At 40.8% G+C, this 12849-nt stretch overlaps 1 protein-coding gene across 6 annotated transcripts in view; it reads left to right on the top strand.

Moving 5' to 3' along the window:
• The window catches only part of chico (insulin receptor substrate 1 chico), a 28948-nt gene extending 22570 nt beyond the window's left edge, over window positions 1-6378 (top strand). For 3 of the 6 annotated variants that reach the window (XM_088260385.1, XM_088260380.1, XM_088260383.1), the window contains 3 exons: window positions 2814-3017; window positions 3473-3821; window positions 3902-6378. In XM_088260385.1, the coding sequence (XP_088116511.1) occupies window positions 2814-3017; window positions 3473-3821; window positions 3902-6245 (2897 nt within the window). In that variant the 3' untranslated portion in view covers window positions 6246-6378. Of the gene's footprint in view, window positions 1-2813; window positions 3018-3469; window positions 3822-3901 lie in introns of all 6 variants that reach the window. The other 3 variants (XM_088260384.1, XM_088260379.1, XM_088260382.1) reach the window with 1 other exon arrangement.
• The last annotated feature ends 6471 nt before the right edge of the window (window positions 6379-12849 follow it).

Raw genomic sequence — 12849 nt, 5'->3', positions numbered from 1 at the left:
CAGGTCTAAACAGCGCCTCAACGGTCCTGATCCCTGTCCAATCTCATATATTCCGGAGCCAGGAGATCTGTCTTCTGCCCACACCTCGTCGACCCTCGATTTGGCCTTTTATTAGGTGCAATAGTTCGTAAAGATTGGATGCCCGTCGTAAATTTTACAAATGTCCTGTAATCTAGGGTTAATATCTCTTGTGGATTGCTCATACTAAGTTGAGTATTATTATGGACAATATTCTACTTAAAATAATTAGTTTTGAGACTTGTGTTTTTTAAACTAAAAAAGAAATACTATTGGCGATTTTCACATATTTTTTTTTTTAAGATGGCAAGTAAATAAGTATACAAATCGCTATTCTTGTTCCATATTGTAGTTTCCCAGTAAGTTTTATATGTTTTTGGTTATTTAAATTTTACTTGGCAAATACCGCTGTTTAAAATCTTTTATGGCACATGTTTTGATGGATTCGTTGATGGTTATTTGAAAACAATGCAGAATACATTGAAACACGTGTCACAATAGATTTTAAGTACTAATGGTATTTGTCAAGTAAAATTTTAATCAAAAATGGATAGATATTAAGTGATTGCCGAATCAATTAATACAGGTTTATTCGACTTCTTTTACGAAGAATGTACTTGTATTATGGGCTGATAATTTATACATAATAATTAATTTAATATAATTTTTAAAATTTATACAACAGTTTTATACATGGGCATGGAATGGTCGAAGTGATATATCGTTAGAGTAATTCTCATGAATGTTAATGATATGTGCTTGTATCTTTCCTATGTAAGAATGCTTATCTAAATAATTGGTTTACAATATTTTGAGTGTGTCCAAATTTTTGTTAACAAATTTTGGATTTGCTCCGCTTGGGAGTTATTTATATTAAGACATTTTATTGGCATCTCAATGTAGACGAATTAGAATATGGAAGTCTGGACATTTGCGGGGCATATGACCTGTCATTGGGCGATTTGAGCCTTTGGGCGATTTGAGCCTTTGGGCGATTTGAGAAAAAATGGGCATGTAGCAAAATGGATATGTGCTATCCATCCCTGAAGATGCTTATCAAAACCGGTTGGAGGAAAGTACCAAAAATAAAAGTGGTTAAAAACTTGAGTTTTAGTTTTATTTTATAAAATGTGCCTCAAAGCATTAAAGAATTCTCCAAATAAACATTAAAAAATTGTAGAGTGATTACTTGAATCAGGCAATGACAGGTCGAAAGGCCAGCAAATATACAGATTTCCTTATTCTTCTTCATCTATGTTGAGATATCAATAAAAAATCTTGATAATTGGTATACATATCATACATTTGGTATTGCGGTGCAACTCCTGTGCTGCGTTGTTGCTTGCATCAAAATTGTATCGTGTTCCATCTTAAACTGATGTACAATGTGTGTCGACAAATCGCTTCACTCCGCCTGCCGCCGTCTGCGCCGGTCGAAGCTTGTGGACGCTTGTCACAGGGAGCGGTGTGCTTGTCAACATTCCGCATCTCTTTACGACGGAACAGGGCATGGTGTCTCTGGAATGAATGTGCATGAGAAATCTATACCAAGGGAGACGATGTACAGATTGTTTTACTGTTTGACCATATGCTTTGTGTAAAACTGATTTGAAAACAATAACAAAAATAACACCCTGTTTTATCGGATATTTTTTGTAATGTTTAACTTAACCACTTAATGCTCGTGTGTTTGTCCGCTTCCATAGTACAATGGTCAGCACGCTTGACTACCGTACTGGAGGTCCCGGGTTCGATTCCCAGGGGGGGTCAAATAAATATAAGTGATATTGTCACTTGAAGCGGAGGGCTGATCACCTTTCCTTCGTGTGTTAAACGATCGAGTCTCTACATTTGCTTGTGTGCAGGTGGGATAGTAAGGATAAGGAAGGTGAATGTGAAAAATACACCACAAACACCCGGACCGATTGAAATTGGCGGAAATCAAACCCGCGTCGCCAGTTTCGCAGTCAAGCGTCTACCCGACAATTCAAGTTAGACTAACAAGGAACTAGCCATTTTGCGAAAACGTCAAATTTATCAAAACTTAACCTCTCCGGGAGTATAATAATTGATGTCCAACTTTCTCTGGGGAGTGGGTTCTTTTTACATGAAAAGTTTTCTTTTTCTTTCACGAAATCTATGCATCATGATAGAAATTATGAAAAATTCTAAAAAAATAAAAAACTCACCATCTTTAGGTACCATTTTATGACAAAAGAACGTACGAATGTCCACAGATGTTATTGCTATACAAGTTACATCATACCAACTGACAGACTGACTTTGATGTTCAGTACCAGTTCAGTAACAGTCAAATTATGGCGAGAAAATTTGTCGGTGCAGGAAACCATTACCAAACAACTCAAAACGGAACTACCCGAGCCTCAAATTGGTCAATAAAAAAAAATACATAAATGTATTTGGCTCGGGCAAATCAATACCACCAAGTTGGAATAGGATTTGCCCGAGCAGCACTCGGACTCATCAATGCAACACAAACTCCTTGCCCGAGTCACGTGAGGGATGAACTGGCAACTGGTTAACGTCGATACTCCTTTGAGGAAAATTCGCAGCAACATTGATTTACATCCTTACTCCCGGAAAGGTTAGGAAAGGTTAAAAATAATTAACAATGTCGCTCACTCCTTCAGCGCTTATTACGGAAACCGCTGTATTATACAGATATTATAACAATTTTGTGTGTAATTAAATAATGGAACGATCGCTTTTTGGAAATTGCTTTTGTTAAATTGTTGAGAGTTTCGGGAGTAAACGGAGAAAATTATGCATTTCAGTGGGGTCCGTCCACGGGAGCGCCGTGTGCGGGATACGGGAGCGCTGCGACAGTCTGCCCTCCAACCGTGGGTCGGGAGTGGCGGGGCTCGCGGGGCTCGCGGAGGCCGAGGGGCCGGGCGCGCGCCCGCACAGCATGTACACGCGCGACCTGAGCCACTCGCCGCCGGCCGCCATCGCCAACAGCCCCCTCAGCCCCCACTCGGGTTTGTATTGCCTTCTATGGGATAAAGATATTGAGAGAAGGCCAAATGCGGGGGAAATAGATTTAACTGTAAATGAAAACACTTACTGAAATGTATTTAAAAAATCTGGTCATGTTGAAAGTCTACATAATGGAAGGGTATGGATGACTAGATGTAAGGATGCGAAGGAAGCTACGACAACCACACTACTCAAATTCTTGATATATTGATCAATCTTGAAACTCAGTATGCGAGAGTTCACTATGGTCATCTATGGTGGGATGAGTAAAGCTTTTTAGTAAGCAGAGACTTTTATTTGTATGTGAGGTCTGAATCCTGGATTATATTCACAAATTTGAGAAACGCTTGAAAACATGATTTGAAATTTATATTTATGATATGTATCCTCTTTTCCATGGAGAAAAGGATGTGGTGAAATGCACCGAGTTTATTGTTTTGGCGATTACTTTCAGCAGCGGCTTATTCTACGGACAGCGCCGGATCCAGCATATCGATAGACGAGCCGGACAGCTTCCACCAGCACTCGCTGCAGCTGGAGGAGCTGGCGCCGCACAGCATCCTCAGCCGGCTGATCAACTCGCGCACGCCCGACGAGCGCAGCATCCCCGAGGAGTCGGCGGAGGAGCCGCTGTGCCTGTGGCAGCCGGACAGCGCCGGGCGCCGGGGCGCCGCGCCCGTGCCCATTCCGGGCCCCGCGCCGGCGCCCAGCCCGGGCCCCGCGCCAATGCCCAGCCCCGCCGCCTCCTCCCCGCGCGACACCGGCTACATGGCCATGTCTCCCGCCTCCTCCGACCACACCAGAATGTCAGTATACAGTCTATCCTCGTCATCTATCGTATCCCGTATTCCTATTGTTGCCCTATTAATGTTTTATTCTAATTCAGGATACATTCCCGCGCCGGGTGCAACTCCTCGAATCATTCGAGGTCGTCGTCGCTGGCGGAAGAGGTCCCGGAGGGTGGCAGCGTGCCCAGGGGCGACGACGGCTACGTAGACATGGAAGCCTCCAAGAACGAGCCAGGCGCCATGTCCCCTGCCGCCTCCGTCTCCTCAGTCACCAGCGGAACTCCCTCTACCGATATTCGCTTCTCCGAGTTTCACCTGGTGAAGGTGTCTTCCTACTTTCCGCAACCTCAAGAGGAGGAGAGGCCGACGAGAGCCTACAGCTTTGGCTCCAGGCCCGATCATATCAAAAAAATTATCAACAGACCCGAGTCGCATTCCGCCTCGGACCACGCCCGAAAGCGAGCCTTCTCGGTCGGCAGTCGGTCCAGGACTCACAAGGACAACAGGATACTCAGCCACGGAACTCCGCCTCACTCCCAGATGCAGCACTCTTCTCATCAGGGGCCTGAGGGCTCCGGCGCGCCCGCATCGGGCGGGACCCCGTCTCGCCACTACGGCTCCGCGCACAGCTCCACCGAGCCGCTGGACGACCTCATGGAGATGGACTTCTCCAACCGCAGCCGCTCCACTCCCGCCGCGGCCGAGCCTCCCGCCCCGAGGAGCGCCCCGCTCACTCTGCCCGTGCCGCCGGCCAGCCTCGCCCCCCCCAGGGCCCCGGAGGAGGGTTACATGGACATGTCCCCCGCGTCCGACGCCTCCTCGGGCTACGTGGAGATGAAACCGGCCGAACCCTCCAACGCCAGGAATGCCAAGCCCGTTCCGCAAATGGTTAGGAAAACTTCGGTGACCAAATCTCCCCCGTTGAGTTCCTTCAACCTCTCCAGAGGAATGGACTCGTTGCGATTGAATTCTCAGTCTTCCACTACCGCCGACGGATACGTGGAGATGTCCTGGAATAAAGACTCGAATAACAAATCCGACCGTAATCGGATATCGTCTCTTCCGATAGCCATAAATACGGCCACTCCGAAAAGTCAGCCTTCCCTCAGCGCCAGTCCGCAATATAACGCCGGGAACATTCTCAAGGCGGACGGCGGTTCCGAGAGTAAAGCGCACCACAGACTGAAAGGTGCACCGCTGAAGCCGTCTCCCGTCCCCTTCGGCGCCCCCGTGCGGAGGCATCACCCAAGAAGGAACTCCAAGGAGCTGCTGGCTGCCCTTCAAGGGACCCCGCCCCAGACCATCTTCCCTATCAGCATTAACAGCCCCGGCTCCCCCATGAAGGACTTCCCCAAGGCCCCGCTGGCCGTGCCCGAGGGCACGCCCGGGAGGAAGTGCCCTGTGGACGCCAGCAGCGGGACCCTCAGGCTGTCCCACTCGGCCGACACCGCCGACGTCCAGTCGGACCCCACCTCCCTAGAGGCTGCGGAATCCGAGTACATGGACATGGTGCCTTCCAGGCTGACCACTGTCACAGAGATCAACGAGTCCAATCTCAAGTCTTCCGTCGACAAGAACACCAAGCAACTCATCAATAATGCCACCAAGGTTTCGGGTTCCACCATGTCCGCCGACTTTGAGTATGTGAGCTTGAATCCGAACGCCACCATCGAGAGGTCTAAACCCCCATCCGTGTTCAAGTTGTCCGACGATCCGTCGGGGGACCTGTTCGCTAATAACGCGCCTTTCTTGGACCGACTGTACTCGGCATCCAAACCTCCCAACGGGAGCCAGCCTGTGGGCGCACCCAAGATGCTCATTGTGCCGAGGAAAATTACGACCGCTTTTCCGATAAGTCCCGACCTCGCGATAAACACGGATATGGACTCCAAAGAGAATCACGACATTCTGTCTTCGAACCCTCTGGCCAACAAGACCATGATGTCCAACCCCTCGGCTAAATCCAACAACAACCAAGTTCCGCCGGTCAAGAAGCCCATCCTGGTGCTGAGTCACTCGCAAGCGATCACGGCCAACTTCAAACCGATTCCGGCGGGAGACTGTTGCGAAGTGCGCTCCGTCAAGTCGGGGTCCCCCAAGCCCGTGGAGTCGGCGCTCAAGGGGCAGCTGGCGGGCGCGCAGCTGGATAACCGGTGCAAGGGCCGGGAGGGCCGGGAGGCGGAGGGGCCCGGCAAGAAAGCCAGCCGGCCCGGCAGCGCCTCGGGCTCGCGGCCTTCCTCGGTGAGCAGCGAGGCGGGCGCGGAGGGCGGCGAGGCGGCGCGCCTGCACTACGCCAGCCTGGAGTTGGACGCGGCGCCGCGCTCCCCGCTGCCGCCGCTGCCCCCGCCGCCGCCGCCCGCCTTCACCTACGCCGAGATCGACTTCGCCAAGAGCGAGGAACTCAAGAACTCCAAGAACCTGCTGGCCAAGGGCAAGAACTGACCGCCCCGTCTGTCTTCCGAATACGATGGCGACCGACTCTACCGCGTTTATGCGTTCGCAACTTTTTCGTACGATGCGATATATACCTACTAAGATTATTTCACACCGAGTGTTCATTATTTTAAGTTTATCAGTAATATCGCATGTGTAATTTTTAATAGTTTTTATACAGAGCGTTAGTCAGGAGATGATACGAGCCTCTAAATCCTCCAAGATTGTCACCAATTTACCAAATATTATTCTCTGGTAGTCTCTCCCTAGAATAGGCTGATTACGCGTATTATACAGATAGCGACGCAATGCTAACAACCTCCGGTACGGAAGGAACTCTCTTCTAGACCTTCGCTTTTTCTTTCGGACATTCTGGGGGTTTTTTTCCGGTGTTTGTATCGCTTTAAAAACAATTTCTACGGTTCAAAATTGTACTTCCCCGAGTGCGATGCGTGACTTTACACTCGCCACTCACTCGAATTTGGATTCCTTCACTAGATGTCTGAAAGACTCTGTTGGTTATGTTTGTTTGAGGATGTCAGATTAGCGATTTATTTATACATTTTTCTTAAATTCATATACATATTTATATTACTATATTTTCACTCAGTGTTCCATAGATGTTATATTTTAGTTTTTTTTTAAAAATGTTTTTAATAAAATCATTATTTCTACTTTGTTACATGTTAACTATGATTTTTTTTCTCACTTTTACAAACAAAATATAACACATTTTGTGCGGCTAAATTTTACAAAAATCCCTTTATCTGATTTTTTCGATATCTCGATATAGTAGTTTATAACTTTTGTCTTCTCATTCTTTCATGTAAGGATAATACGAGTGCGAGAAGGATGTAGATATTTTGTTTATGAAACATTAAAAATATTGCCTTTCTGCTCACCCGTCAAAGAATAATAGTATGTGAAAAGAAGATAGGTATAATTTGAGAATAAGGGAAATTATTTCACTGACTTGATTGAAATTACTAATCGCCTTCATATGCAGAGAGCTGCGCAAGAGTATGTGTGCGTTGTAAAATAAACGATGGCCTATCTTATCTTTTTGTAGATGTGTGCGTAGTTTGTAGCGCCTTGAAGCGCTGACCTAAAATGTTGGAGTAGAAATACCTTCTTTTGTATTTATAGAAATACCCTTCCTGCACAAAGTGTGTTAACAAACAATTTATAGGACGGGATAAAAGATGATTTTTTTTTACGATATATCGTTTTTTCTTTTAGTGAAAGTACTTGGTACTGAATTTTCCGAATCGCGTTTTGTTTGTCTCGTTTTCAAATTGTTTTAATGATCAAAGTAAATTTATTGTACATAACATGTGTGTACCGATTTGTTTTGCATACTTTGTTATTATTTATGTGTTTCAGATAAGATGTTTAAAAAATGTATGAATTGTACATTGAGAATTGTGCCCGCAGCGGTGATTGGCGCTTTCCTACGATTCATTCCTGGTGTAATGTGATGCATTTTGGAATGTTCTCTTGTATCAAAACAAATAGTATCTAGTGTATGTGTTCAAGAATGCACTAAATATCTTGTGGTAAAAACATTCCTTAAAGTATGGTTTTTTTTTACTGCATTATTCTAACTTGTTGCATTCTATTATTATTCATTATATCAGACACTAGTTTATTCACACTACGTATGATATATCAATATTATAGGTGTCTCAAATAGAGACGAAGCATACATTGTTTTTTGTAAGATATTGCTCACTCCTTTCAACAACGTCATGTATCAAAAATTGTCAATTTTCAGTTGTGCATGTTTTCGGAATGCCCATAAAATGTAGTATATTCCAGCAAAAGCGGCATATTTTAAACTTAATATTTACCCTACGCTACAGGGCAGAAAATGTTGTTTTTGCATTTTGAAGAAAAGGTATTGTTTAATTAATTTTTTAAATATACTAATTATTTTTCAAATGGAGAAAAAACATTCAGGTTTTATCTAAAAAGATCTGTTGCACAGTAAAAAGTTCAATAATTGGCTTGATATTTATTTTTAAAACATTTCATTATATTTTTAAACTAAACGATCTCCTGAAAAATCAAGTTTTTTGATATATGACGTTGTTGAGAGGAGTGAGGGATGTATACTTCGCTAATTTCTCAACGGAAGGCCGAAATTCTAAATCTATCAAATAACAACTGGCGTATGAAAGGAATCCAACAGCAGTGCATATCTACTATGCATTATTATTATGAGTGATCGCTTAAGGCGGCCAAATGCCAGATCATGTCGTGCCGCTTTTCCGCAGGGGTAGGCAGAAAGAATAGGACGCCACACCGATCTGTCTTGGCAAACAATCTTCGCCTCTTGCACATTCATGCATCTCCTCATTTTTTTTTTTGGTGTCAAGGGATCTTGCATCCCTTATGTCACTGCGACCATATTAGGTCCATTGTGACCTCCCTCTGTATCACAGCTCACTCCAAAGACTTACGAGAGTGTAACTCACGACCTGTCTTGGTGGTAGGAGCTTCACCTTCTCGGAGTCCAGGTCCTCCAAGGATGTGACTTGGTTTGCGAGCGAGTGCGTCACAATTATAGAGAATGTGGATTGGCGTTTCGTTATCTTCCATACAAAATCTGCATACTGAGGAGTCATGAAGTCCAATTTTTGTCATGTGTTTCCTCAGTCTACATCTCCTCATACACACCTGCCTATTATTCCGACTCCTGATGTGATTGCTTTCAAGTATTTGTAATACTTGATGATGCTAGTTCTCCTTAGTCTTCCTCCGCATCTATTACCAACCATATTCGCCTCATAATTTTTTTACTGTTCTTTATTCACGCATTCAATTAACATGTGAAAACCATATCAAAACACCTTCTTTAATTTTATGGATAATACTCATCTCGGCCTAGCATTCTTTCCTTATATCACCATTTGAACATATATCGTACATGGTTTTGCCACACTGAAAGATCGCATCTTTACTGCAATCAGTCTACTTTCATCCTTCTCTTGCAAACTCCATGCTTCACTTTTTTGTGTGCAGACTACTATCATCTTTCATATCCAAAATGATAGATGCTCTGTTTCAAGTTGTGACACCTATAATTATTGCAGTCTTTTGAAATTTAAAAGAAAAATTTTGAAACTGAATCTAAACTTTTTTTAATTTCAAAAAGTAAGGAAATGTATGTTCTATGTTGATGTTTTTTTTCATGAATTCTCACCATACATTTTTTATTTCTTTGAAGCTCATCATGCATGCTCTTTGTTACATTTTTATATATAATTTTTTTATTATTATTATTATCAATTACACATATTCTAAAGGAATCAAAAGTTTTTAAAGTGATACAAATTTAAACAAGTTATCTTTATTATTATGTAATAATATATTATTAATCTTCATATAGATTAAGTTTTTTTTAAATTATCTTTTTGTATCATGCCACTTTTACTGTGAAGATTTTAGCGAATTAAAATAACGGTTTATTTTAATATCCGACAAACACTGATCATATTGTGACTTTCAAAATTTATATATATATATATATATATATATATATATATATATATATATATATATATATATATATATATATATATATATATATATATATATATATATATATATATATATATATATATATATATATATATATATATATATATATATATATATATATATATATATATATATATATAATTACAATTATCCCGATATAAGTATAAACTATGTATAACATACAAGTATTGTTTTGTATAAATTTAATTTATAATGTAAATATTTTTTCCCTTCGTTAGATGTAAAGTTCCGGTACAAGTGTTATAATTTCCCCGGAGTTACATATATAAAATAATACATTGTTACAGAGAACTTTTTGCAGGCTATATATGTAGTTACTTCAACAAAAAATATATATATTTGTTAGGGCTATTTTTCATTCAGAATATAATTTTATACAGTATGATGGTATAGGGTTCCGTAATGTTAAAATAAAAAAAATATATTATGATACTCTTTCAAATATTCAACAATATTCTGATGCTGCTTGATGTATTATTCCTCTTTACTCTTCACAATGCTAAGGATTTATGTTTTCTTTACATATTATATAGGGCCGATCATAGGACTTAACATCGAAATGGAATAATTCATTCGAATTGACATTCGCGATAGTACAATAACTTCAATTGGCATTTGCGATAGTACAATAACTTCAATTGGCATTCGCGATAGCATTTCATAGTCCAATAACTTCAATCGACATTTGCGATAGCATTTCATAGTCCAATAACTTCAATCGACATTCGCGATAGTATTTCACAGTCCAATAACTTTAGTTGACATTCGCGATAGTGGTCCATTAACTTCAATCAACATTCACATTAGTATTTCATAGTCTGATAACTTCAATTGGCATTCGCGATCATATTTCATAGTCCAATAACTTCAATCAACATAGCATTTCATAGTCCAATAACTTCAATCGACATTTGCGATAGCATTTCATAGTCCAATAACTTCAATCGATATTCGCGATAGTATTTCACAGTCCAATAACTTTAGTTGACATTCGCGATAGTAGTCCATTAACTTCAATCAACATTCACATTAGTATTTCATAGTCTGATAACTTCAATTGGCATTCGTGAATTTTTATAAGGTATTTGACCATTACAAGTACATACTGAGAATCTGTATATCGACCCTGGTATATTTTGTCAAAACCTTTTGCAAAAACAAAAAACAAATAAAAGGGCAAAGGGTTGAATATGTATCCAGACGCATTGTGGATCTATCGACTATTGTAAAATTAAAATATAATTTTAATATAGAAATTGGAGTTCATCCGTCAAATCTCTATAGGGCGGAGGGGCATCTTTAAAATATTTTTATATTTATCTCGAATCGATCCTATAATGACCCCCGTGTATGAAGCCAAGATGTGTTCAGTTTTGGGACGGTCGGTGTCATTCTGCAAGCACCCACGGAGGCACCGCCGGACCATGCGCATATATTTTATCCACACCTTTATTTCATTTGAGATATTATTTACATTGTATACAAACCAAGTGTGATTGTTGAATTGTTTTTACTTGCAATTTTACGCGTGAGTGTATAATTTTTTATAACAGTAAATTGAATGGCTCGCTTTAAATTAGATCTGTAAGTTGACGGTTGGATGAGAATTCAATTTCTGTGTATTGTTTTAAGAAACTATACTACCGTTGATTAGAATCACATTCAGTCACTATATAAAACATTAGTTTAAAAAAATTATTTATGCTTATATTTTTAACCTGTCTGGGAGTATAGCCTTACATGGTCGTCCAAACAAAACTTTTCTTAAAAGAGTATGGGCGTATATAAATGGCCGGGCTTTTAACTAAAGCCCGGCGATATTTATTTCTAAAATGGCACTTGTACCATCGTTTGTAGTTGTATGTATCTAAATGCTAAAACCACACTTGAAATTATTTTTCTTTTTTACCAGCGACATTTTACTTAAACAAAGTTTCTGCGACGTCATTACAATGACGTTATCAAAGAAAACACATAAAATGAAATATTGAAAATTTTGATACAAATCGTGTTTACTGGTGTAATTTTTTTCATTCAATAATATAATTATGAAAAGGTAAAAAAATAATAGGAAAAAAAATGGCTTCCCAGATACAGTTTTGTCCGGAGAAACTCACTCCCAGAAAGGTTAAAAATCAACTGTTAAAAAGGCTAATGTATTTGTAACTCATATAAAAATATATATATGCACACTTTGCTCGTCATTCAGCATGAAGTCTGCATTTAAAGTAATATACCTCGCTGCGTACTATAGAGTTGGTTGGATCATTGTGGGTGTAATTGTATAATCTGGTCATGAACGTAGTTTTAATAGGAACGTTGTGTATGGATCTTTCCAATATTACAGTAGGTTAGTTTAGTTTAGTGGTACGATAGGAGGCAGTTATGTGTACAATAGGGTAGTTAGGGTAGCTAGGGGTCGGAGCAGACAGTTCCCAGTGTCATGCCAAACCGTTTCTGTGCCAACATAAGGAATTTTTATTAGCTAAACTTAACAAGCTTAAGGTGTGGCTGTATCCAAATATAAGTGTCTTTGAGACAATGTTGTTCTTGTTATTTGTTGTCACGCGGTCTGTAGAACAGAATGAGCTAAAGTCACTCGGTCTGCAGAACAGAGTAAGCTAGAGTCATTCGATCTGTAGGACAGAGTGAGCTAGAGTCACTCGGTCTGTAGGACAGAGTGAGCTAGAGTCACTCGATCTGTAGGACGGAGTGAGCTAAAGTCACTCGATCTGTAGGACAGAGTGAGCTAGAGTCACTCAATCTGTAAGACAGAGTAAGCTAAGAATGCCACGGATTAAGAGAAGACAAAAATCCTTACACTTACAAATGTACTTAGATTCAAATTTTTGTAGAAATTTCATTAGTTATTTTTCACATTGTAAGAATGTTTGTAATAATTTAAAGTTAGACTAGTATCTTAAATATTGAAAGTGAACGCACTTTATTCCTCGTAATGTGGTAAATATCCAATTTAGTCTTTTGATGTTCCTCTGTCGAGTAAGTGTATAGTAGTAGGTGCGTGCGGGGAGTGGGTTAGGTCAGGCCC

The sequence above is a fragment of the Brachycentrus maculatus genome, unplaced genomic scaffold (assembly GCF_059751285.1).
Source record: "Brachycentrus maculatus isolate JH-2025_06_01 unplaced genomic scaffold, ASM5975128v1 h1tg000134l, whole genome shotgun sequence".
In the NCBI taxonomy this organism is placed as follows: Eukaryota; Metazoa; Arthropoda; class Insecta; order Trichoptera; family Brachycentridae; genus Brachycentrus; species Brachycentrus maculatus.
This window is presented reverse-complemented; position numbering and strand designations above follow the sequence as displayed.